This window comes from Sander lucioperca, chromosome 24 (genome assembly GCF_008315115.2).
Source record: "Sander lucioperca isolate FBNREF2018 chromosome 24, SLUC_FBN_1.2, whole genome shotgun sequence".
NCBI classification, from domain to species: Eukaryota; Metazoa; Chordata; class Actinopteri; order Perciformes; family Percidae; genus Sander; species Sander lucioperca.
In genome coordinates, this window is record NC_050196.1 from 15,867,159 (window position 1) to 15,891,718 (window position 24,560).

The following is a 24,560-nucleotide window of genomic DNA, read 5'->3' on the forward strand; positions in this document are numbered from 1 at the left end:
GACTTATTTTTTTCAATGCAGGTCTTTAACTTGTGGAGTATTTTCACAGTGTTGTATTACTACTTTTACTTAAGTAAAGAATGTAAATACTTCTTCCCCTTCACTGCTCACAGGAGATTGGTGTGCAGCACTCTTAGTTGCACTAAATGGTGACAGCATGTGGCAGAAGGGTTACTTTATTGCCATACTACTTACTAATTGCACCCTAATAAGTAGTGATCCTGCTAGTATACTGTTTTCTGTATACTATGCTGTTTAATACTCACATAACATGATGCTGTACTTCAATTAAACTGACTTTTAAATGCAGCTGCAGGTTGTTTTCATTGGTTTTCTGACATTGTGGATCTTTTTACTTAATACACTGTCTATTTTTCAAATGTTTTCAGAAGTAATAAGGACTTTTTCACCCACAGCAATGTATTTTTTATTGGTAAACTGCAAATTATTAAACCCTTATAGTCTGGAGAGATTAATCCATAATTGGAGAGGTGTTTCTCTGGATGGAGCACTGTAACATTTCCTGATGAAGTCCATACTGTAGACTTCCAACTTTCATTTGACAATGATGAAGAATCTGCTGTGCATCAGAGGATTGTTAAGACATTACGGTGCTGTTCGATCCCAGAAAACCAAGAGCGAAAACCCTGCCTTGATCTTGAATCAATATCAAATGTCAGATATGTCAAACTGTATGACTTTGCTGTGAAATAAGTCAAATAAATCATGTTGAAAGGCTTCAACCTGAAGATTAATGATGTGTGAAGACGGTCACTGAGTAATTGCTGCCCGCAGCTTTTAAAGGACTTTATTAAACAGGTATTTATTTTTGACATCAAATCTGGGACAAATGCCAGTTTACACCATAGAAAAGGCTTCGCAAGAGGTCGGGAGCATGTCTTTGTTTATGGACTCGATTTTACAAGCAAGGTCAAATGGTCCATTTTATAGACGCATGGCTGCCACACCGGAAGTTATTATGAAAATATAACAAGCAGAAAATAGGGTGCTCTCTTCTGCTTTATAATGGAAATATATAACCCTACCTCGTAATGTTACTATAGGTCATTTATTTTTCTCCATTTACAGTGTTTACAGGCTTCTAATACTTCAGTTCAATAATGCTACATATATTTAAAGTGATATTATAGTGGCATCAATAGGATCTTTTATGTCTCCTGTGGTTCCCAACCTGAAGGCCCGGACCCCTTCAAGAGCTAACAAGATACATTTAAATGATTTCTTTTGACTTTTATGTACATTTTGAGTTTTTTTTGTTTGTATTAAAGTACTGTGCTGTGGTGATCTCAATCTAGGGATCATGCTTTTTTTTAAAGACTCAAGATATATCTGAGAGATCTGGACTTTTCTCCAATCTTTGCTTTTTATGATACATTTTATTCATTTTATCTCTTTAGGCCTCGAACAGTTCTTTGCAATGAATGGGTAATTGTCTCTTTAGTGGAACTGCTAACATTTGAAAAGTGAAAAGGGTCTTTTTGGATAAGCTAAAAAAGGTTGGGAGCCACTTCTTTCATATTTAGCAATTTGGTGTGTTTAACAAGCTTATCAGATGTTTTAATGTGAAACTGTAATCTTTAAAGCAACTATATCTGTCAAATAAATGTAGTGGAGTAAAAGAAAAGTACATTATTCCCATCTGACATGTAATGAAGTAGCCTATACAATAGCATCCAATAAAAAGTACTATTTGCTTTTATTTTTTTTTTTGAATATAGGATTGTTTTAATGTCAAATGTAATCTGATTACATAATCAACAGTTCCCCCCTGTTGTTGATCACAACACTGCTGGAATTCAGAGTGATGAAATGCACCATTCTCTCCCTCCTCCATCCCCAGTGTAGGATTTGTGTGTGTGTGTGTGTGTGTGTTTGTGTGTGTGTGTGTGTGTGTGTCTCTGTGTGTCTGTTTTGCTGGAGGAGTTTGCGCCGAAGCCTCCTTCAGACAGACATTTTCTGCTCCTCCAGGCTTCCTATAATCTGTCAGATTAAACCTGGATGAGACGCGCCACCTTTGCCGCTCCAGCCCCTTCCTGTGAGCCCCACTATTGTCTTCTCTTTTATTTATTGAAATGCTCAAAACAACGCCGATGTTTTCTTTCTCCTTCGCTGAAATGCCAGCCACCCTGCCTGAGCGTTGTCCGCGGTGCTGAAACTCCCCGCGACCTTCCACCTGGCTGCCGCGGAGAGAGGCACATATTTCTGCGTCTCCATCTGACGTTTGACGCAAAATCGAGACCGCTGGATACATGCAGAGGCGAGGACAATTGGCGGTAAAGGGTCCAACTACCTGTTAGCTTCCCCGGGCTGCGGGATTATGCTGCCTCTGCTGCGCGACGCGACTGAGAAGTCTCGTTTCATATTCATTCAGCGTATTTGAATATCTGCTGACCTACTTTGCGCAAGTTGGGAGAAAAACCGTCGCAAGAAGAGGAAGCAGTGCATGCTCTAGTTGTAAGAGATGGAGATGGAGATGATGTAGGAACAGTAGTGACCCTGTGGGGAAAGTTCCAGTGAAACGCAGGAGAGTTAGAGGAGGTAAGAGGAGAAGGCGTGCTGAAGAGCCAGAGGTGTGGGTGTGTGCGTGCGGAGACAGAGAAGGTTATGACCGCGTCTCTTCACCTGCACCTCGGGCTGCTGCTGTTGCTGGCCTGCTGGCAAACACCGGGGATGGTCGGAGCAAGTGAGTCTCTGTTTGGTTTCTCATTTTCAATGTAATACTCATCGTTAAAGTGAAGTCCAGGTGCAAAAATCTGGCAGAATTCAGTTAATAAGGAGAGTTTTGTACCAGGGATATGTGTGTTTTAAAGGTGCTTACATGCAAAGAATGCATTAGAAGCAGACAATTGTCATCCAACACATTTGCTGAAACACGTGTTTTTGTGTGTCTGTCCAACCACCTCTCTCATAAATGAACAAATATTAAGCTGATTTGTGAAAGTGGAATGATGATTTCTGTGCAGTGTTTACAGAAATCAGAACAGAACATTTTTAACATCAATAAATACCATTATGACTGTAAGGGATGCTGATCGGTTAAGGGGATAATTCAGTTGTTTCTGAGGTCACTTATTGAGGCATGCCTTTAAGTTGCTTTCAAATGTTTTGTCTGTAAACAAAATGGACATTTTAAAAGGTTAATCTTAATGCTGGAAATTAATCTAATTTCCAGTGTTCACAGTGCAAGCTGCTTGGTCTCTTTCATCATGTTCAGACATTTCGTGTTCGTGGTTTTCATCCTGCTCTCGTTTTCAAGATTTTGGAAAATGACATGAAAAGATGCTGGTGCTCCAGTCAATATAACCTTATGCTGTGCAGGCAAACATTGCTTAAACCCAGGTCACTTCATTTGAAATTCTAGCAGGGTTCCAAACGTTTCTAAAGATAGCAATAAATATGTTGGGGTACACTTTGGAGAAATCTGTATAAAATCACACAAAAACCATGCCATGAAAACACATTTCACTCTGTAAACATGAGGCAGTGTGGAATAACATCTTAATACAAGTAAAGCTACTAAAGGTGGAACAAAAAGGGCAAACTGGATGCACAGCTTTACATTCACATGTGACTAAATGTGTGATTTGGGTTGAGTGGAGGGGTTGCTGTACTGTATTTACACCGTACATTTCAGCAAGACAAACAGCTGTTGTAAAACTGTCAAAACCGTAATGTAATGTCTATCACGGGATTAGGGTTTTAAAGCTCTCTCTCTCACTCTCTGGCCATTTAAATTAGTGGTAGCAGCAATGCACTTAAATCATCCAAACCACTGGTGAGAGTTCTGCTCTCTCTATCTTCATAAAAGGTTTTATGAAGAGCAACCTTTAGCAAAAATCAACGTGCGTCTCCTTGGCTGATTACCAACAGGCGACTAATCTGCTTTTACGAGGCTCTGTGTTAATTAAGCCAATGAAGTGTGCCTTGTATATTTCTCCACATGGCCTTCATGACAGAAACATCCCATAATAACAGGAGCTCAGCATCCTGCTGCTCTTTGCCTCAGGTTAAACGACGAAAAGCTTTTTCTTGTTCAGTATTGGCTTTAAACATAAATCACTAGAAAATGTTATGGAAGGCAGGGCAAACAGATTTATTCACACAAGGTTTTAGGAGAAATATCTTTATTAATGTGGAAACATTGTTTTCTAACAGTAACTTGCTTGGTGTCATGTTCGGCGTCACCCAGCAGATCTCACTGTGGGACAAAACTGAAACTCTACTTTCCAAATTCAAAATGATAATAGTATTTACTGCACGTGGGAAACTATAATGAATGAGTTTGATTATGGACTACGGTATGATGTTTGCTGTGCTGGTACTGCAAACTAAATGTCTACATTGGTAGTGAAGGTTTTGGCAAGTTGTACTTTTGAGATGCACTTGAATATGTGCAGAATATTTATCTTAAAGAGTCATAAATCATTCTTGACTGTGAAAAGAGCAGTGGACCTTGAGGTCCATTTAACAGTGTTGTAGTCAAGGCCACCTAAACCGAGACCGAGTCATCACCCAGACCAGTGTGTATCGAGACTGAAACAAGACCAAGACTTTGAGGGGTTGAGACAGAGACAAGACCAAGACCAGACCAATGTGAGTCCCACACTGCATGCCTGTGGAAAATGCTAACAATAGGCACTACTCAAATTGATCTGATAGATCCACATTCCCATAAAAAACACCCACAGAAAACAAAAGATTCTTCTTCATTCACATCTTTTAACGGCAGAAGTGTATCATGAGAACTGCCTTGATAAAATAATCAAAAGACAGCCGTGGTCTTGAAATAAAAGGCCTGACTCCTCTTTATCTGAGACCGAGACCAGACGGAGTAAACATGCGGTCGAGACCAAGACCTTCGAAAAGTGGTCTCGAGACCAAGACCGATCTCAAGTACTAGTAACACTGCCATTTAGTAGCTGTTCTGGAGCTTTCAGTTGAGTTCGCTCAGTTGTCATGAAAGTTTAACATGTACAAGAAGTACTTGTGTGCTTAGAAGTCTGTGATGTTTGCTTAATAGGCAGTTTCATGTGTTTCAGTGATGTATTTTGTGGGTTATTTTATGCCATCATTTGATAGCAATAGTGGAGAGATGACAGGAAATGAGGCCCGCCCCCTGGTCAGATTCAAACATGTTGTAGTTCATGGTGGGCATGGAATCCCCTCCAACTCTCCAGAAAGGCAGCAATTTCCTCACATTGTCCTGCATCGCCACAATCCCCTGACAGCTACCATACCATAGCTGCTGTTTGTTTTCAGACCTAAAATTCTTCAATGTATTTTGGAAAATGAGCTTAAAGACAGAAGCAGCACAAAGAGGAACATACAAATGCACCCACTGGTAGCACGGGAGGTTTGTATTGAACAGAAGCAGGGCAAAGAGCTTCTTTATTCATGCAGGGAGGGCTTTCTTTCTGCTTCACATCACTGCTCCTCTCATCGTTGATTGTGGTTATTTAAAGTCTTTGCTCACTCTTGATTTCGATGATCCCATGTTCTCCTTTTTGGGGGGTTTCTTCTACCTGGGTTGTTTCACTTTTGCAGCATCACTTTGATGGGTTCTTGTGAAACGTGCCTAAACTCGACCGCTAAAATTCTCAGGTAATTGCTGACATTTGGGTCAAGATCAAAGCTGTTGTTGCATAATTAATCGGAAAATGATTAGCAACTTTCAGTTGACTTGCAGAAAAGTTACAAAAATTATTTAAAGTCTTATCACGTCATGTCTTACCGTTGTATAATCATAGTCATGGAAGGATTACTGAGTGGGCCTACCGATCACAGGTCCCAGGGCCCCAGGGATCAGGGGGCCCCTGTGCCTCTGTATGAAGCGACTGTATACTGTTGTTGTTGTTGTTGTTGGAGAGTCAATCAAGAGAGAGACAGAAAACGACTACAAAGAGAGAGAATGACCACAAAAAAAGATGCAAAACTGCCACAAAGAGACATAAAATTACCACAAAAAGATGCAGAATTCCAACAAAGAGACACAAAATGATCACACAAAGGTAAGCAAGTGACCACAAAGAAAGACAAAACAGCTGCAAAGAGACTCAAAATGACCATAACGAGACAAAACAACTACGTAGAGACTTAAAACGGATGCAAAAAGATGCAAAGTGAACACAAAGAGAGACAAAATGCTCATTTTCCATCATAACACGTGTTGTGTTTTGTGTCTCTCTCAGTCTTCAGGTCTTCGTAGAAAGGATCGGGGGCCTTTTACACATCCCATGCCCCACGCCCATGACCATACTGTATCTTAATCAGAATGCAGGTTGTTTCTGTATCTCAAGCACACACACACACACACACACGCAGAGCAGCCATCCGTTCCAGAGAGGGTAGGGAGGCATTAGCCAGATTAGACTGTCTGAGTCTATCAGCAAACTGTGACTTGGCTGTGATTTACACTCCGAGTCGTTCGTCACAGTCACTCTACTCCAGGAGAACTGATGTAAACAACAGCTGTCACGTGTAGTGTTGTGGTTTTTGTCGCTGGTGGAGACGCAGTCATTGTTGTGTTGCTTGGAGCTGCAGAGAAACGCCGTGCTGGATCAGACAAGAAAATGTACGTTTGGCAGAAGCTTTTGTCCGTCTCGTAGTACAATAAATGAATAGAGCATTGTTTGGAAAAATCAAAACCACCGGGTGTGTATGCATGTATTTTTCTAACCTTCTTAGGACCAAATACTGTTGTACTAAGTGCAGAAAGATGAGGGGGATCCTCAAAAGTAAACACATCCCATCTGTTCCTCTCTTTTGCACAGTGTTTTCATTGTGCCACTGTAGCTATATGAGACTTGTTGCAATAAGGATAGCAAAATATTCTTAAATAAATGTTTGTAATATTTATTAAGAACAGATAATGACCTCAAACAGATTGACGTGTTTTATTTTGTATTTGTTAAGAGGTATCTTTTTTATTTTGGAGTACTTTTATGGAAGCATGCATCATCTATCTAAGAGGGCATTTTCAGGAAATAGACTAGCCATTTGAACCCTAACTAAAAGATTAAAGGGTACCTATTCCTCTGTATTTTGAGTGTACAGAAATTCAGATTTTGGCTTAATGTACTGAATGTTTTTTATCATAAATGCCTCTGTGCCCACAATTTTTCATTCTTGTAATGTTTCCTGGAGTCAGAGAAAATGGTGACTTTCTTTTAAACTCAAACAAAATAAGATAGACACATTTATATGAAATATGGAGTCTTTGGTTTAAATCTAATTTCTTACCAAAAGCTTTGTGAAACAGATTTCCCCGTCTGGTGTACTGTAGAAGAACCAACGTTATCTCCTACGAATGATGTTCACATACTACTTAACATTTCCAGGCCATAGGTGATGCATTTTAAGACGTAACTGTAAGCTTCAGCTGTAATTTCTTGTAAAATGTTGAGATTGAATGGAATAAAACAGAAGTCCTGACTATAAGTTAGATGCGAAAATACCTTTTTTATTGCTTGGTGATGGGGAAAAACTGCTGTTTGCTGCAGGATAACACCTAAAGAGACACATTTTGGAAATAAAAAAAAAAAAAAAAACCGTTCATTCATTCACACTAAAATAATTATTAATGTAAAAATAAATCCTTGATCAGCACGGGTTAGTATAATATGAGTTGTGCAGTAACAAAGCTCTTCTATGGTTTAACTTCTGTTTTTCTTCTATTAAGAGGGTTGGGGGTGGATGTAATATATGTTATGTTACATTTTGTGCATGGTGATATGATATTTTTTATATCAATAGATTTTAGAGAAAAATCAATTAATCATCTTAATAAAAAAGAATTTTAGGCTGGAAAGGTGGTTAAATGCATCCTGAAATGTTTAAATAAAAAATTATGAATGGGTATGAATAAATAATGTGGACAAACCAGCTGAAAACATGAAGTGTGTGTGTGTGTGTGTGTGTGTGTGTGTGTGTGTGTGTGTGTGTGTGTGTGTGTGTGTGTGTGTGTGTGTGTGTGTGTGTGTGTGTGTGTGTGCGCGCGCGCACGCGTGTGTATGTGCGTGCGTACGTGCGTGCGCGTGTGTGTGTGGTCTACCTGAACTGCTATATTTCACAATTGAATCAATATACCACATTCTCATCCTCCCTGTTTTCCCTCCACCCTCTCTATCTTTTACCACTCCCTACATCAATCAATTTTTTCTCCCCCCTGTCCATCCAGCTCACTTTGCCCTTCATCTGCCTTTTATCTCAAAACCAAAAGATTGAAAATTCACTCGCCATCTCTTGATATCTGCCCGAGATAATTGCTGTCTTTTCCCCCTTTTCCCCTCTGACTCATTCATCTATTGTTCTGTCATATTGCTATCGTCTTTCATCCTCCTCTTCCTCTTTCTGTCGTCCGCTCTCTCTCTCTCTCTTTCTCTCTCTCGATCATCATCATCATCATCATCATCTCTCTTTTCCTCTGTCTTCCTGACTCCATCCAAGCTTCCCCTCTCATCCCCTCCCCCGGTTTGTATAATGTATTTGCAAAGGTCTATTCGCTGTGTGTGTGCACTTGATTGCAGCCCTGGCAGATAAGAGCCGTTGGGATTTAGCAGCATGTAACATGATGGGAGTTTGAGGGGGATCTTGGCTGTCATTGGCAGAGACAAGGGAACATGGTTTTGTGTGTGTGTGTGTGTGTGTGTGTGTGTGTGTGTGTGTGTGTACTGTAGGTGGAGGAGGGGATTTGGTTTGTATGTCCTTTATTCTCTCTGTAAAGCAAAAATCCACCTAAAAGGTCCTCCTGTGAATAGATGCACTATATTACCAAAAGTATGTGGACATGCATATGTGGGTGATATTATAAACAATATTGTGCTTCCAACTTTGTAGCAACAGTTTGGAGGAGACCATTACCTCTTTAAACTTGACCATTCCCTGTGCACAAAGCCAGCTTCATAAAGAGAGGTTTTTTGTGGTGGTGTAGAAGAACTTGACCTGACATGAACTTAATAAGTTCTGTTCCAACTATGAGCCGGTCCTTATCGTCCAACATCAGTTGCTGAACTCACGAAAGATGTATTCAGACAGTGAAGCAATGTTTTGCATTGCGTTACTGGGTGATTAGACCGAAAACGGCCCTGATTGAAAAGATGCAGGAGGCCGTTGGTGGAAGCACGTTGTCCAGGGAGACCGATCCCTCCTCTGTAATATGTTTGTTTATGTCCCCACCAACCAACAAGGCAAAGTCCTTGTAAGTGTTACTTACTTGGCAATAAATCCTTTTCTGATTCTGATTCTTCCTGAGGTTTCTTCCATTCTTTCCTTGTTAAAGGGTTTTTTCTTATCCAAATTGAGGGTCTATGGACAGAGGGGTGGTTTGTGATTTGTGATACTGGGCTATATAAATAAAATTGACTTAACATAAAATACAAGTCCATTGTGAGTGACAGATTTTTGAATCAGAAGGCTTATTACTATAGATGTCTGAATGTTGCACAGCAGTTTAAAATAGGATGCAAGGATTTTACAACTCTGAAAAGTTATCAGTTTCAACAACACCAGGTAAATGGTATGAGGAATGTACGTTGGCATGCATTTGATTGGCCAACGCAGTGCCTTACTGAATGATATTGTATTCAGTTGCAGCAAAAGTCTGTTTATTTGCCAACACACTGTATAGATGTTAGCAAGCAAACATGTGCACCGACCTGATTCTTCTGTAGAATTTGAGTCCTAAAGCCCACAATACATGTTGCACATTTCACCTCACTTTGTGCAGCCTAAAGTCAATCTGTGTTTGTTTGTGTTCACTTGCAACAATTGAGCCACTACATTTCCTACTAAATCCTACAAAATCACTACTATACTACAAATCCCTGCAGCCGGGCTCCGAAATCTTGCAGAAAGTTTTTAGAATAAGGTGTTCATAAAAAAGTAAATGACATATGGGTGTAATGTTTGGGTGTCCACCTACTTTAGGCTATATTGTGCAGCGTTTAATCTCAGAGAATGATGGAAAATGGAGAAATTCAGCATTAAACATGAGGTTTCAAGTCAGTTCCTCCGAATCAAAGAGCATTTTCTTCAGCATCTATTTAGCTCAGACATTCAATAATTATACAGAGAGGAATTAATCAGCACAGTGGCCAGATTCTACGCCCACAGTATCAGGAAATAGACCAGAATGCATTTCAGCCACAGGGCAAGTTGCTTTTTCTCAACTGAAAAAACAAGCCTCCCTCTTTCTTGTTCTTGCTCACTCCACCTACACATGCTGAGTGCAACAGGTTCATAAGCCTTCCCTGTGGACTGTCAAAGGGCATTCTGGGAAATGTTGGAAACATACAGACAGATTGAAGGAACGTGATACACTCTGTCACATATTATTGATTATTTTGTATGACAGTTTAAAAGGAAGCATGTTGATGTTTATTTGAATGACTGAGCAGGAAGCGGAGCACGGCTGGCTTGCATATTGAGTTGCGGTTAGCTTGTTAGCCAGAGATAGAGTTTGACATTCACGGTCATGCACCAAGGAGCCCGACTGGATGCTTTCGGTTTGGTACTCTTTTAGTCTGTCTACCGTATGCTTGGTTGGAGAGTTGGTGTCAGTGCAGTTGGTGTCCAGCAGTCTTTCATTTGTTTTTACAGCAAAAAGGAGGCGATGCTGCTGACATTTCTGCAGTGGTGGAATGTAACTAAGTACATTTACTCAAGTACTGTACTGTACAAATTTGAGGTACTTGTACTTTACTTGAGTCTTTTTCTTTTCATGCCACTTTCTACTTCTACTCCGCTACATTTCAGAGAGAAATATTGTACTTTTTACTCCACTACATTCATCTCACAGATTTAGTTACTAGTTACTTTACAAATGAAACTTTTTGCACACAGAACACATGTATGTGTTTATAAAATCTGATGTTTTATTATAAATGAAGCTAGCCAACAATATAACGGCCTACAAGTCCAGCTTAAAATGGGAGGATTCTTCTGCATTGAGTACTTTTACTTTTAATACTTTAAGTACATTTTCCTGATGACACTTACATACTTTTACTAAAGTAACATTTTCAATGCAGGGTTTTTACTTGTAACAGGGTATTTTTACAGTGTGATATTAGTACTTTTACCTAAGTCAAAGATCTGAATACTTCTTCCACCACTGCAGTTGTGTTTATGTATATAGTAACTGGATGCATGAGAACAATCAACAGAGCATCAGACCAAACACAATACGATGACTCTGTGGCAGTTATAATGAAATAAAAAAATAATTACATAATTAGGATAAAGAAACATCAATGAAAAATGGAGAGAAGCTAATTTAATTTGAAAACATAAAGAAATAGGTAATATAAGAAAGAAAATCAATATATTTGGTGCAACTTGTTTTACCATTAATAACTAACATCTGCAAAGCATAACAAATTTAAGATACTAGTAATCCAAATTAAAACTTTAATATATTTATGGAATGAATTTGCGATAGCCACTAATGCACACCTGAACGAAGTGGAATTGGATTGCAAAAGATTTATTAATAATAATAAATTATTAATATTTCGGCGTATGTCTATTCTCTATAAAGAGACACTAAATACCAGACTAACACTTGAATTATAATGTAGGCCGATCATGCGATCACAATGTTAAAAACTCCATTTGATTTTCCAACACCACTGACAGAAGGCCGACCTCAATAACTCCATGAGCCCAAAACCATGGCAACAACAAGCGTTGTCCCAGCCATGTGCATCATGTTTAACTTGCAGAGCGTTCCTGTTTTTGGTTGTGTTGGTTCTCCAGTTGCATGTGTTCTCTAAATCTGCAGTGCTTCTTTGTTTCGTCCTCTTTTGATAAAATATGCACAACAGCTGCTGTATCATCATTGTTTCTATTTTCTAACACAGAACGTGAAGAGAATTCAGATTTCAGTTGGACTTTAATTTGCCATAATGCAAAACCTCAGCATTTGAATGTCCCTTTTCAGCCTTGATGCCCTAATTGGCTGCTGTGCCGGTGCCTTTTCCCTTCTGATGGGAAAAGGCGTGTGTGTGTGTGTGTGTGTGTGTGTGTTTTTTTTTAAACCACACACACATATGAATTGCTTTCTGCAGCCAGAGAAATGGATGAGAAACGTGGAGTTGCTATTCCTGTCCTCCTGCACTAAAAGAAGAAGTTGGATTGAATATATAATATATATAAGTGAAGTCATCTATAGCTCCTGACTCGCAGTATAAATCCAGTTATTGATTCCATCAGATCTTAAATCATCACCCAGAGGGAAGAGGGATGTCTGCTCATCATTTCTCTCTGGGTTTTATGTCCATTTGTCTTCCCCCTATTTCTTGCTGCCTTTCTCTCTCCTTTTCTCTCTTTCTTGTTTGTATTTTTCCTGTCTGTCTTTATTCCTGTCTTTTCTTTCTGTCTTTTTGTGTCATTTATTTATTTTTTTGAGTTTCCTTCTGTCTTGTTTCTGTCTTTCTTTCTTTTGTCTTTTCTTTCTTTCTTGCTGTTTTTCTTTCATGTTTCGTCTTTTTGTTTTCATGTCTTTTTGTCTATTACTTTCTTTTTCTTCCATTTTCTTTTTTTCAGTCTTTCTTTTCTCACATTTTTTGTCTTTTTTTTGTCTGTATCCGTTCCTTTTTCTCTGTTTCTATAACCCTTTATTTCTTCTCTTTTTCACTTCCCTTCTTCCCTCCTAACTACCAGCTGTAAAAATAAATAAATAAGTACAGTAATAGTTTATTATTTAATAGTTATTTACCTTCTGTGTCCCTCCCTCTCAGTCGAGGTCATAGCTTTTACTGATGATTTAACAATATAAAAAATCTCTCTCACTCTCTCAGCTGAACACTTCAGATTTCCCATCAGTTTTAACCTGCCCCCAGAGGATCATTAGTATGAGCCTTCAAGTGTGTAAGTACAGTATGTGTGTGTGTTCTTTTGCACATGATCATACATTTACATTTCAGCCATTTAACAGATACTTTAATCCAGACCAAATACAGGATCCTTGGACAGGAATGGAAACACTGGGTTATGACGGAGTATCAGTGTGGCTGTTTGTTTTTTGTGTTCAGGATGTCCAGGACACTGAAAGCACTAAGGGAGAATTGTACATTAGTCAGGGAACACCAGCTGTAATTAAAGAAGCTTTCATCTTTTGTGTATTGTTAATTTGACATTTTGGGAAATACAGTATGCTTATTTGCTTTCTTGTTAGCAGTTCCAACATCTGGTAAAAAGCCTGGAACCAGAGGAGTGGGGCTGTTATAACAGCAGATTAATATGCATATGGGTGTAATGTTGGCATGTCCACATACTTTTGGTCATGTAGTGTATTTCCAGGAACTGCAGTAGAGTTTGAGTTGTCTTTGCTGCAGCAGGACACAAATGCCTCTGCAAACTAGACGTGTAGAATCTAAAGTGTGTTACTGACCGTCCCTAAGAAGTAATGTGTGTGTGTGTGTGTGTGTGTGTGTGTGTGTGTGTGTGTGTGTGTGTGTTTCAACAGCTGTGCCAGCAGCCCCGGTGAACATATCAGTGACCCAGCTGAGGGCGCACTCGGCCATGGTGACCTGGAATGTCCCTCAGGGAGACACCGTCATTGGATACTCCATCTCACAGCAGGTACAATAAAATAGTATCATCACTCTGTGTGTGAGTGTGTGTGTGTGAGAATATTTGCTATATGCTCAGCTGAAAGATTGATTTTTCTTAATTGCTCTAATCCTCAAAAAGCTTGGAAAATAATGAGTCTATCTGTATCACGTCAAACTCGCCCTGATTGAACCCTTTGTCCCCTCTGTACTCTCATTTGGTTGACAGCCAGTTAATTTAGCAGGGATACAAATGGAAGGGGTATTAATTATGAATCATTCAGAAAACTTGGATCGCTGCCATGTGCAGGGCTAGAAGACAGCTTTCCCTTAGATGAATTATGTATAATTTATTTTTGTTTATCTCTTGAGGACTCTTGAGGTTTTCAAAACGCTGCATCATTCACAGGGCCAGAACTTTTAGTTTTGAAATGTCAGAGGAACTCACTCATAAACAATAAACTTGTAATGCCAAGGATGGCTGCAGGTTGACGCAGGTCTGATTACAAACGTTTCCAGCCAAAAGAAGACAAAGAAAAAGCAACAGAGAAATATTGGCAATAGAAATGTGGTTAATAAGTGGAAACCGAGTAATAGGCCAGTAGCTTTTAGCTTAACTTGGATGTAATTGATGCTATGAATTACTGTACATAAAACACACCAACAAATTCAGCTGTCTAATACTTACAGCTAACTATTTCAACTAATTTAACTTTTTTCTTTAACATAGTTTTTATTTAGGTTTTTCATATTATTCACATACTATGATACTTACTCAAATATCAAAAAGCAATATATGAACCAAATTACTTATAGCTCATTGTTTAAACTGTTAATCCGTATATTTATCTCTCGATTGCAACGATTTGTACAGCTATTTCACTGCATATCCTTCACTTTGTCTATTTTATCCATGTATCCATTACTTTTCGATACATTTCCTCCATTACTAACAGCTATTACAACCATTTATCTGTTGCCTTTAGCTTACTATTTCAACTTTTCATCTCAATAGCAGCACATAGTGTTCAAGTGTCACAGCTGACTCAGTAGTGGGTGTTTTATTCAAATTAAAATGTATTTTTTTTTTCAAATTAGTTGCAAAACTACCGTGTTTTCACACATACCCCCTGCGGTACAAATACACTGTGTTAGGAATCTCTAGACATTTCATTCTGCTCATATATCACCACATTTGGTTCCCCTCTTGAAGCCAAGCTGCTAACTCACCTTGCTTCATTCTAATGAGTTTTTATCACCTACAGTTTGGCAACAGGACAATCCGACATTAGCTGAGCTCTGAGTAGGAGTTGTCTCCATTAGTGGAAATGATTTGGCCGGGACTCGTATCACAGGAGGAACATCCACAGCGGCGGCGGTGGCCATGCCAGACAGCTCTTGTGGTTTTTATGTTGTTTTTAAAGTCGTCTCACATCTGACTCAGAATCCATCAGCCTCTTGGCATTTGCAAGATAACAGAGGATGAGCATGTAAAGCATCTCCTGCCACGACCTTAGAAAGCTCTTAAGCAAGAACCTTACTCTAATATTAATAGGGATGATTGGAGCAGGTAGCGGGTATAAATGCAGTTTTATCTACTGAACTCCTTTTTTCAGTTAGTTTCAGTTAGTCATCAAACGGTGCTCTGGCTGAGGGTGAAATGTACAAAAGACCTCACAGGATGCAGTTATATAAAAGGCTACAGCCAATCATGCATGTCTTCAGGACTTTTTTTCTGCTTTTATGGTGTAAAAGCACCAATGATCCCATGTCAGGCTTTAGGCTTGGTTTGGACACACATACTGTATACCTGCACAGTGGTGGAAGAAGTATTCAGATTCTTTACTTAAGTAAAGTACTAATACCACTCTGTAAAAATACTCTGTTACAAGTAAAAAACATGCATTGAAAATGTTACTTAAGTAAAAGTATTTAAGTATTATCAGGAAAATGTACTTAAAGTATTAAAAGTAAAAGTTCTCAATGCAGAACAATCGTCCCATTGTAGAAAGTGTAAAGGATCCAAACAGCTGGACTTGTAGGCTGTTATATTGTTGGCTAATTTAATTTATAATAAAACATCAGATTTTATAAACACGTACGTGTGTTTTGTGTGCAAACATCTTAATTTGTAAAGTAGCTAGTAACTAAAGCTGTCAGATGAATGTAGTGGAGCAAAAAGTACAATATTTATCTCTGAGATGTAGTGGAGTAGAAGTAGAAAGTGGCATGAAAAGAAAAAGACTCAACATTAGTACTTACAGTAAGTACAGTACTTGAGTAAATGTACTTAGTTACATCCCACCAGTGTATACCAGCTTGCTTTAGAAGATTATTTCATCTCCACTTCTTTTCAGTAACAAGCTGAGCCTTCTGTTAGTGAAGGAGAAGCAGGGCGAGTGAATGTGCTCAGACAACGAGTTGCTTTACTCATCTGAAGTTGTTACATATCCCAGAAGCTCCGGCTGCTGAGATTCACACGTTATGCAACAGCACTTTCATACACACAAATAACCCGAGAAAGGAAGGAACCCAATTTGAGATTGTGTGTCTGAGATGCACAATAATCCTCATTCTGATTCATAAATCCCAAACTATCACAGGGTTAATTGATGATTAATATGTATATGTGGGTAGACCTCGATCAAATAAATCCATGCTGCAGGTGCAGATAGGTGTGTTTCAACTGTAGGCGTGTTTCTTTACCTGCTGCAAGAAGAAAACTGTCAGCCTGTGACAGAAAGAGGTTTGTTTATCTGCTGCACTTCACTGCTGGAATACATTAAGCTGCTGACTGCTTTCCTTACCTAAAAATAGCTTTGGAACCAAACTTTGTGTTCCCCTGATTTCAGGGTCAGAGTCCTCAGTGAAGACACATTTTACCTAGACTTTTAAGAAGCCTCTGGGGCAGCTTGTCGCAATTAAACTCTAACCAACCCAGCTAAAAGCTTGTTTTTTTCATGTCACACCATACTGATTGTTTCTTTTTGGAAAGTGCCATGATCACTTGTACAGCCACGGGATTTAAAGACCCTGCAAAACCTTCAATTTGATTTAATGTTGTGTGGTACTGGAGAAACTTTAAAGGGTATGTTAAAGACGCAGGTTCAGCTGGCAGAAGTGCAAAAAAAAAGGGTGGCATTTATGACCAAAAATACAAATGAAACAGAGGCGGAAATTGAATTATTACCGGGCGTTTGCTGGAATTAATCTTAAAGAGCAGCAGCGAGGACTTTACAGTCTTTTAATCCTCAGAGAATCAGAGAATCTTGCAGCTGAGTCACTGGTATTGATTAACTTTTAACCTCCGTAAGGATATTATATATATGATGGTCTTTTAGTGCTTTGGGACAATAAAAGCTTCCTCACTGACCCTCACAGCCAGAGGAGCAGAAGACACCACTCAGTTGATTCAGACATTTGGAGAGCCTTGAGCGTCCTGCCAAAGGACATATATTTCAGAGCTTAAAGAGAAAGAACCTTGGACGTATATTCATGAAGTGGACTGAAGCACAACTCCAAATGAATGAAAATGTAACTGCTGGATGTGTAAAATCAGCAACTTTTTGCTAATAAGTTAGTCTTATTTACTGGAAAGGTGATAAGTAGATTTGACTCACTGCTTTCCCTTAATGGTATGATGTCTAAATAAGAATACAGTCTCATTGTTTTGCCAGAGTCCTACTGTAAGTAATAAGCTTTTAAGCTAAGCCCAAATCCTTCTGAGTGAACCTGATTATTTAAAGATGTATTTTCCCCAGGTCAAAATCTGTTTATCTGTGAACTACAGGAAGGTGATATTTGTAGCATCTCTGCCTGTGTACATGTGTTTCTTCTGTTTCTTCCATATGGTGATTGCTGGTGTTACCTTGCCCGCAGACCTAATTCCCCCCAGTGGGATTTGAATTTATACAAGTGAATTGAAGCTGCTTGTAACAGCAGGGAGATTTTATTATGTCTTGAAATTGTAAAATAACAATGTGAAATTAATCACGATGGTGCAGTGGGGTGTTTGTGACATGTCCTTGTGTTTGCACATATCTCCCCCCCAGAGGCAGGGTATTTACATGTCCTTGTTTTTGCTCGTCTCCAGAGGCAGGACGGCCTGATGCAGCGCTCCATCCGAGAGGTGAACACGTCCAGCCGCTGGTGTGTGCTGTGGGACCTGGACGAGGACACACACTACAGCGTCCAGGTGAGCTGCACACACACGCATTCACACGCAAGCACGCACGCGCACACACACACACACACACACATACACACACACACACACACACACACACACACACACACACACACACACAGTACCCCAGTTCAAGAGCAATAGGAGTAAAAACTCCTTTGTTCCATGTGCAATAACTCGGCTTAATTTGCACAATCATGCAATGTATAATTTTAAGAGATTGCTCCTGTGGTGTTGCGTCAAATTGTGTTGTATATATTACGTACAGGAAACATTGTTGTACTTCATGTCTTTGTATCGTTTTCCCCATTTGGGATAATAAAGTAACTGAACTGAACACACGCAAGCATGCACATGCACGCACGCAAGCACGCACACACAGACACACAGGCGTTTAAACAATAGAATATATTAGGGTACGTCTGACAGTAAATACCTGATTTGTTGATGATAGATTACCATGTAGCAGGTTTATAAGTTCTAAATTCTAAGATGGAACTTCATTAATGGTTTATAAATCATAAAAGTTGGCATTAACAAATAGTTCATGACAGCTGCAGCCAATGAGAGGCTTTCTACAGATGTCTGCGGTGCAGCTGTAACCACTAGATAAACCACATTTAAGGACATTCATATTAACTTCCTCTCAGTGTGTAATTAAAGTTTTTTTTTTTTTTAAATCAAACAGCAGCACAAGCTACAGCTACTCTCTGACGGAGGACGATCTAATATGACTCCATTATCATGACTCTATTCAACTTTTTATAATCCATTATAGACTTAATAGACTGATACAAATTGTCCTTCAGCTGGAGAACTCGTAAAATCTGCTCGTCAGCAAGCGGAAGTCCTGCAGAAGTGTCATTGAGCAAAGCACTGAAGCCTAGCCAGCACCAGGAGCTGGAGATTTGAACCTTTCAACTCTGACCTTATTGGAGATGAGAGGACGGTAGAAAAAGAGAATTTCTCTGTGGAGTTTGGTGAAGGACTTGTCATTGTGGGCCTTTTTTGCTTAAGGATGGTTTGCAGAGCTTAAACTTGCAACTTTTTGGATATTTTTACATTAATTGAGGGACTTTTTTGTGTGATGAAGTGTTGTAAATAACTTTTGTTTTGCACCCACTTCTGCCTTGATTAGTAATTTTCCTAGAATGGCTATCCTTTGGGTGTAATGTGGAGGCGGAGGCACAGTTAGACCTCTTGTGTATCTTAATGTTCCTCTGTGATGGATTTCTTTAACTGTATAATTGTCGAAGTTAATATTTTCTGCTATCAAACTCCACTGTAGTTGCAATCTCAATATTCACAATCTCAATGTTCACAATCAAATCATGTTTATTTCTTGCAAGTCTCTTCATTTTTGGATGGATTTTCACTTTCCTCGGTTAGCTGTCCCTAAGTGAGTCTTTATCTGAAATCAATATTTTCTCTTTTGTCATCCAATCTTCCAGTCTGCTTCTGCATTTACAGTACTGCTCGTCCTCCAATGATCATTCAGGATCACGGCCAAAAAACCAAAGCACCATTCACGCGCTAAATATACCCTCGCAAGCCAGTTTCCTGTCACTGTTACATAATGTCGTCCTCCATTAATGTCAGCTGGGACTGTACCCCGTGATCCGCTGTAAAGAAGTCCAACTACAGTACTCTTCCTTAAATATACAGGGAGTGCTTCACGCTTTCACCTAAAGTTTCACCTTGTGGGGGGGTTTAGGTGCAGTCTGTTGGGCCACATGGTGACAGCCAGCCTAGCCATGCCATCCACTTCAGGACTCTGGAGAGGAGTGACCATTATCCAGCCGGAGTACTGGACCACCGTAAATAACACACACACACACACACACACACACACACACACACACACACACACACACACATATATATATATATATATATATATATTACATATATTGTACTCTTTAACTTACTTATTTCTATTTCTATTTCCTGACACCATGGCTTACAGTTCATCACTATGAATGTGCATTTTTAAAGGAAAAAGTAAAAATAAATCAAACATTTGTATGTGCAAGTTAAACCACCAAGAACTGCACCTTTCCCTGTCTTAATTTGAAAAACAGACTTGTACGCTTGACCTTGCCAACAAAGTTTACAAAAGTAATCACTCAATGCTGATTGTTTGTCTTGTTGAGGATTAGATGAGATCAATACCACTCTCAGGTCTGTACAGTTTGTAGCTACAGCTAGCAGCTGGTTAGCTTAGCGTAGTATATAGACTGGAAATAGGACAAAACAGCTAGCCTGGCGCTTTTTTGTGCATTGGCAACCAAAGTAGTTTCCCTTCTGGTGATTGATAAAGCCATCATCGTACACATGTAAATGTAAATCTTGTGACTTTGTTTTCTGTATTTCTCTTTAGATGAACCGGCGATGGAGGGCTTGGGCATGACTCCTCACTTACAGACAGGAGAGCTGCTCATTATCACCACTGTGCTGCTGCTGTGGGCAGGTGTGGGCAAAGTATTAAAAAATTAAAAATAAATGTAAGAATAATCAGGAAAATGTTGTTAAAGTGTTAAAATAATAAAAATGTCCTCTGTGACTGTTATACTATTATATATTCTATCATTAGATTATTATGACTCATGCATTCATATAAATACGAGTCTCAAGTCCCCAGTGTTAGAGTCCGAGTCCAAGTCTGAGTCACCAAAGAAGAGTCCGAGTCGAGTCACCATTACCTGAGTTTGAGTCCGAGTCGATTCACGAGTCCAGACAATAGCGTCTCGAGTCGGACTCGAGTACTTCATCACTGCCTATTACACCTAAAAGTAGTCAAAAACTTCATCCAACTTCCGAGTCCTATTTGATGAACGCTCAAGTCCAATTTCGTAAATCCTCAAATCCGAGTCCAAGTCCAAGTCATCAGTGCGCGAGTCCAAGTCGAGTCATGTGTTCAGAGAATAGTGACTAGAGTCGGACTCGAGTCCTGGACTCGGACTCGAGTCCGACTCTAGTCACTATTCCAGTCCAGGACTCGAGTACTCCATCACTGGCGTAGACAAATACAGTATACTGGTAGTATTTGGAGTATACTGACTGTTGATGTGTTTTTGACGTTGTTTCGGTCATCTCCCTCCCCAGCTGTCATCGCCCTCTTCTGCCGGCAGTATGACATCATCAAAGACAACGACTCCAACAGCAGCAAAGACAAAAGCAAGAGGCCGCTGGTCCGAGCCACTCCCCCCTACTACAACGCTTCAGCCGGCAGCTCCCCCATCTACCACAATGGAGCCTTGCACAGCAGCAGGGTGACTCATCTCTACTCCATCAACTTCATTAACAAACTCTTCCTTCTTTCCAAACTTTTCTTCTCCATCGCTTTCATTTGGTTGCAGCACCTCTCTATAATGCATGATCATTCTTGGCTGCCAGGAGGATTTTGTTTTGTCTCTGAAGAGAGCCTTTGTAGTTGCATCCAAGATCTCCTAGCAACCAGAGCTGCTGCCATCGTGGCTAAATATAAAACAACCAGGCTGGGAACAGAGAGAGCTTGTTAGTTTGCTGATGTGGATCAGTGGCATGCAGTCTGCCGATGTAGCTCTGTCTGCAAATATGAGACGATAAACTCGAGTCGGATCAGTCAGTCTTGGCTGCCACTGCAGCACTCGTGTTCACAGTAATCTCTCAGTTCTCTTAAGATGATGAGAAATCAATGAATGGGGAATGGAAGGTGCTGAGGAGCTGCAACATGAACATCAAAATGCATTTTATAATACTTACAACCAAGGCCAGATCACACCTAAATCATGAAGCTCAAAGAGAAGGATCATTCTCCATGATGTTATATGTTTGCAGATGCAAATTGATTCTACTTGCATTGATAGTGCATGTCTAAATGTGAATATTGTGGATTTATTTTGGTAGCAATCTTGGAAATATGTTCTTTCAGTGAGACAGTGACTGTGAAATGTACCCACACTGAATATTGGAAAACTTAAAGCGTGATTTAAAAACCATATATATATGATTATGTAGAGATTTGTTTATCAATTGTTAAACGATGAATCAGTCATTAAAAATATTTCTGTCCAATTAGTCCTCTTATCACTTCAGCTCTAATGCATTTGAGACAGGAGATCATTAACCTTTTAATGTCCTTATATTTTCCACAAAGTAGCTTTAAAATTAGAAAAATCATCTTATTCCTTGAATATACTAAAACCTGGGACTCCATATGCCATGCAAAGATGAATTCCAAATGTTTGAGGCATCATTTTACACACATTCCCCCCCTAATTCAGCCTGACATCTTTGCTTTATTTTGTAACTTTTGCATCTCCTTGAATTTCTTGCTTGAATTTCAAGTAAAGTTTTGAAAGTTTGAATAAAGTGTGGCTGCACAGCATGAGTTTATAATGATTTATAAGGTTAAGAGTCAAATTGGATTATGAACAATTACATTAAATGGGTATAAAATGGTATGAATGCTTACACTGTGTGGTGAGGATGCATGTTAAAGAAGAAAGATGTCAGATTTAGAGGCGGAATATATTAAAAATGTGTTGCTTTTGCACATGTTGCCTCAGGGCAGAGAAACAAGAGCAAAACAAGATGTGCCAAATGTGATTTATTTAATGTCGGGGTGCCTCGATAACAAGGAGTTTCTCATCATCCTCCCCACAGTTCGAATTACTTCTTTTTTTCAGCCAAAACCTTGAACTCAGTGAAGTGAGAACTTCATCTGAGTGTGTCTTAAAGGTCGAGGATCAATACACAGGCCATTTAATTAGCGAATACATCTTTAAAAGACATTATGTATAAAGTCCAACAGACATTATATATAAAGTGCATGGAGGCACATGGCGGTGCATGTGAATATATCCCACACTCTGAGGTGTATGAGTCATGTTCATATATGTGAACCTCTCTGTATATGACTCATGTGTTTATGAATACAGCTCCATCTCACTCTTCCCTCTCTCTGTTGTAGCTCCACAGAGCCTCCTCCTCCATCAGCATCATTAGAGTCTGAGTTTGGACGTTTGGTTGTGAGACTCAACATACTGTACAGAGCAGGACGGCTGGAGTCAGGGATGACGCCTGAGGAACTTCAGTGGGATTATCACCAAAAGTGGAGAATTTATAGACCTGACTGAGAGTCTTATTTATTGTAAAATATGGAGAAAGTAAGTAGCACTCCATGCAATTGAAACTGTGGAGGAAATGGATGACTACTGCTCTCTAGTGGCAGACAACTGCAGCATTAAATACTACACTGGGAACACATGCGTACTGCAGCTTTTTTTAGAGCTTTTCCCAAGAGCAGTTCAGTGCAAGAGGACACAGTCTGACCTGCAGCCAAACTCATTTCCTGCTGTACAATTTTTCTTTTATTTCTATTACGTCATCTCTCTGATTTCAAAGACTGATTGTAAATATTCGCCAGCATGTCGGCCTCAAATTAATTCAAAAAAGGTCTGTGTGTCAAGTCTGAAACAACTTGTTGTTGAAGATATGAATGCGAGTGTGTGTGTGTGTGTGTGTGTGTGTGTGTGTGTGTGTGTGTGTGTGTGTTTACATGTGCAATTTCTGCATATAACTTCCCCTCATCTGTATTTTTCATCTCCTAATCAATAATTTGATGTACAGTAACATCAGAAATAGTGTATTATATGCACAGTAATTAGTATATGTGCATAGGTCAAAGTAAGTAGTAAGTATAGTAGGTTTTGATAAAATCAATTCATCATGTTGCCATTTAATTAATGTAATCAGATATGTTTCTATGTGTACTCTATATTGTTATCACAAGTCTTAAAAATATTACTAATGATCATGAAACTCATCAAATTAAGTTGTTTAGAAACATTATTCACCTATTAGCATAGTTCCCAGAATGCAACAGCTGCAAATCAAGCCAATATATATATATATATATTTCAATATAGATTATTGGTTGAACTTGTAAGTTTCATAAAATACAGATGTAAATGTATAATTAGAATCACATCCAGATGCAATGAGATTATAATTAAAGCTGCTAGGCCACATTTATTAACGTTAAACAAAAAGTGGGGCTACAACACAAAAGATCCATCTCCCATTCTTTATATGCCACACGTCTAGTAAGTGTTTCTTGTCCTGTTTAACAATGTTGTTGCAAGATCTCTGGCCACAAACATCCAAGTTGTAAAAAAGTATAAAAAACTGGAATTATCCTTTACATTATGGCCATAAAGAGACGGAGAAGCATCTAAACAAGCATATCTCCTACTCTGCTGCTTGACTTCTTTCAACATACAGTTATTATACACATAAGGAAATCCTATGAAAATCCTATGAAATCCTAAAACTGCAACAATCAATGCTTCTTGAATGAGACGTCAACCCCAGTAGACTTGCAAAGATCAGCCATGTTTGATTTGCAACAGGAAGCAAATGCATCTCGCCCCCTTTTTCTGTAAATGAATGGGATGTAGAAGAAATCTTGGCCTTAAGATGGAGCCGTTTGCTCACACAATGATAGGACTTATGGGTCATGGTGAGGATATTATCACTGACAGCTCTTTCTTGAATGTACAATGAAACCTGGGAATCTGGAAATTAAAATATATTATCTCATCTCTAATGTGATAATCAAACTCCAAAGATGTCAAGAGTTTTTCACCGTTATGTCAGTGGTGAGAAAAAATATCTGTTTTTAAATGTAATTTGTTTTATTATCCATGTTGCTCCATATTACATGGCGGTACCTTGAATATTAAGTTTGTGAATCAAGTGTCTGATTAGAATGTCTGACTCTGTATTCTCCAGTTTCAATAAAAAACAAATGAAAGAAA

General features: G+C 39.1%; 1 protein-coding gene and 1 long non-coding RNA gene across 3 annotated transcripts; one reads left to right on the top strand and one right to left on the bottom strand.

The window, feature by feature from the left end:
* Positions 1 to 1,908: 1,908 nt before the first annotated feature.
* Positions 1,909 to 24,560, top strand: LOC116044511 (fibronectin type III domain-containing protein 4-like). Of its 2 annotated transcripts, XM_031291778.2 has the most exons (8): positions 2,583 to 2,704; positions 12,819 to 12,888; positions 13,487 to 13,602; positions 17,665 to 17,766; positions 19,472 to 19,574; positions 20,138 to 20,227; positions 20,863 to 21,029; positions 22,712 to 24,560. In XM_031291778.2, the coding sequence occupies exons 2-8, from the start codon at positions 12,873 to 12,875 to the stop codon at positions 22,751 to 22,753; spliced, it is 636 nt and encodes a 211-aa protein (XP_031147638.1). In that variant the 5' UTR covers positions 2,583 to 2,704; positions 12,819 to 12,872; the 3' UTR covers positions 22,754 to 24,560. The 2 variants fall into 2 exon arrangements, with proteins under 2 accessions (XP_031147637.1, XP_031147638.1); XM_031291777.1 differs by lacking the exon at positions 12,819 to 12,888 and having other exon boundaries at positions 1,909 to 2,704.
* LOC118494477 lies at positions 6,381 to 17,988 on the bottom strand. The gene is made up of 4 exons (XR_004896629.1): positions 17,878 to 17,988; positions 14,859 to 14,863; positions 10,716 to 10,719; positions 6,381 to 6,390 (listed from the first exon to the last, which is right to left on the bottom strand). It is a non-coding gene; the product is annotated as an uncharacterized LOC118494477 (long non-coding RNA).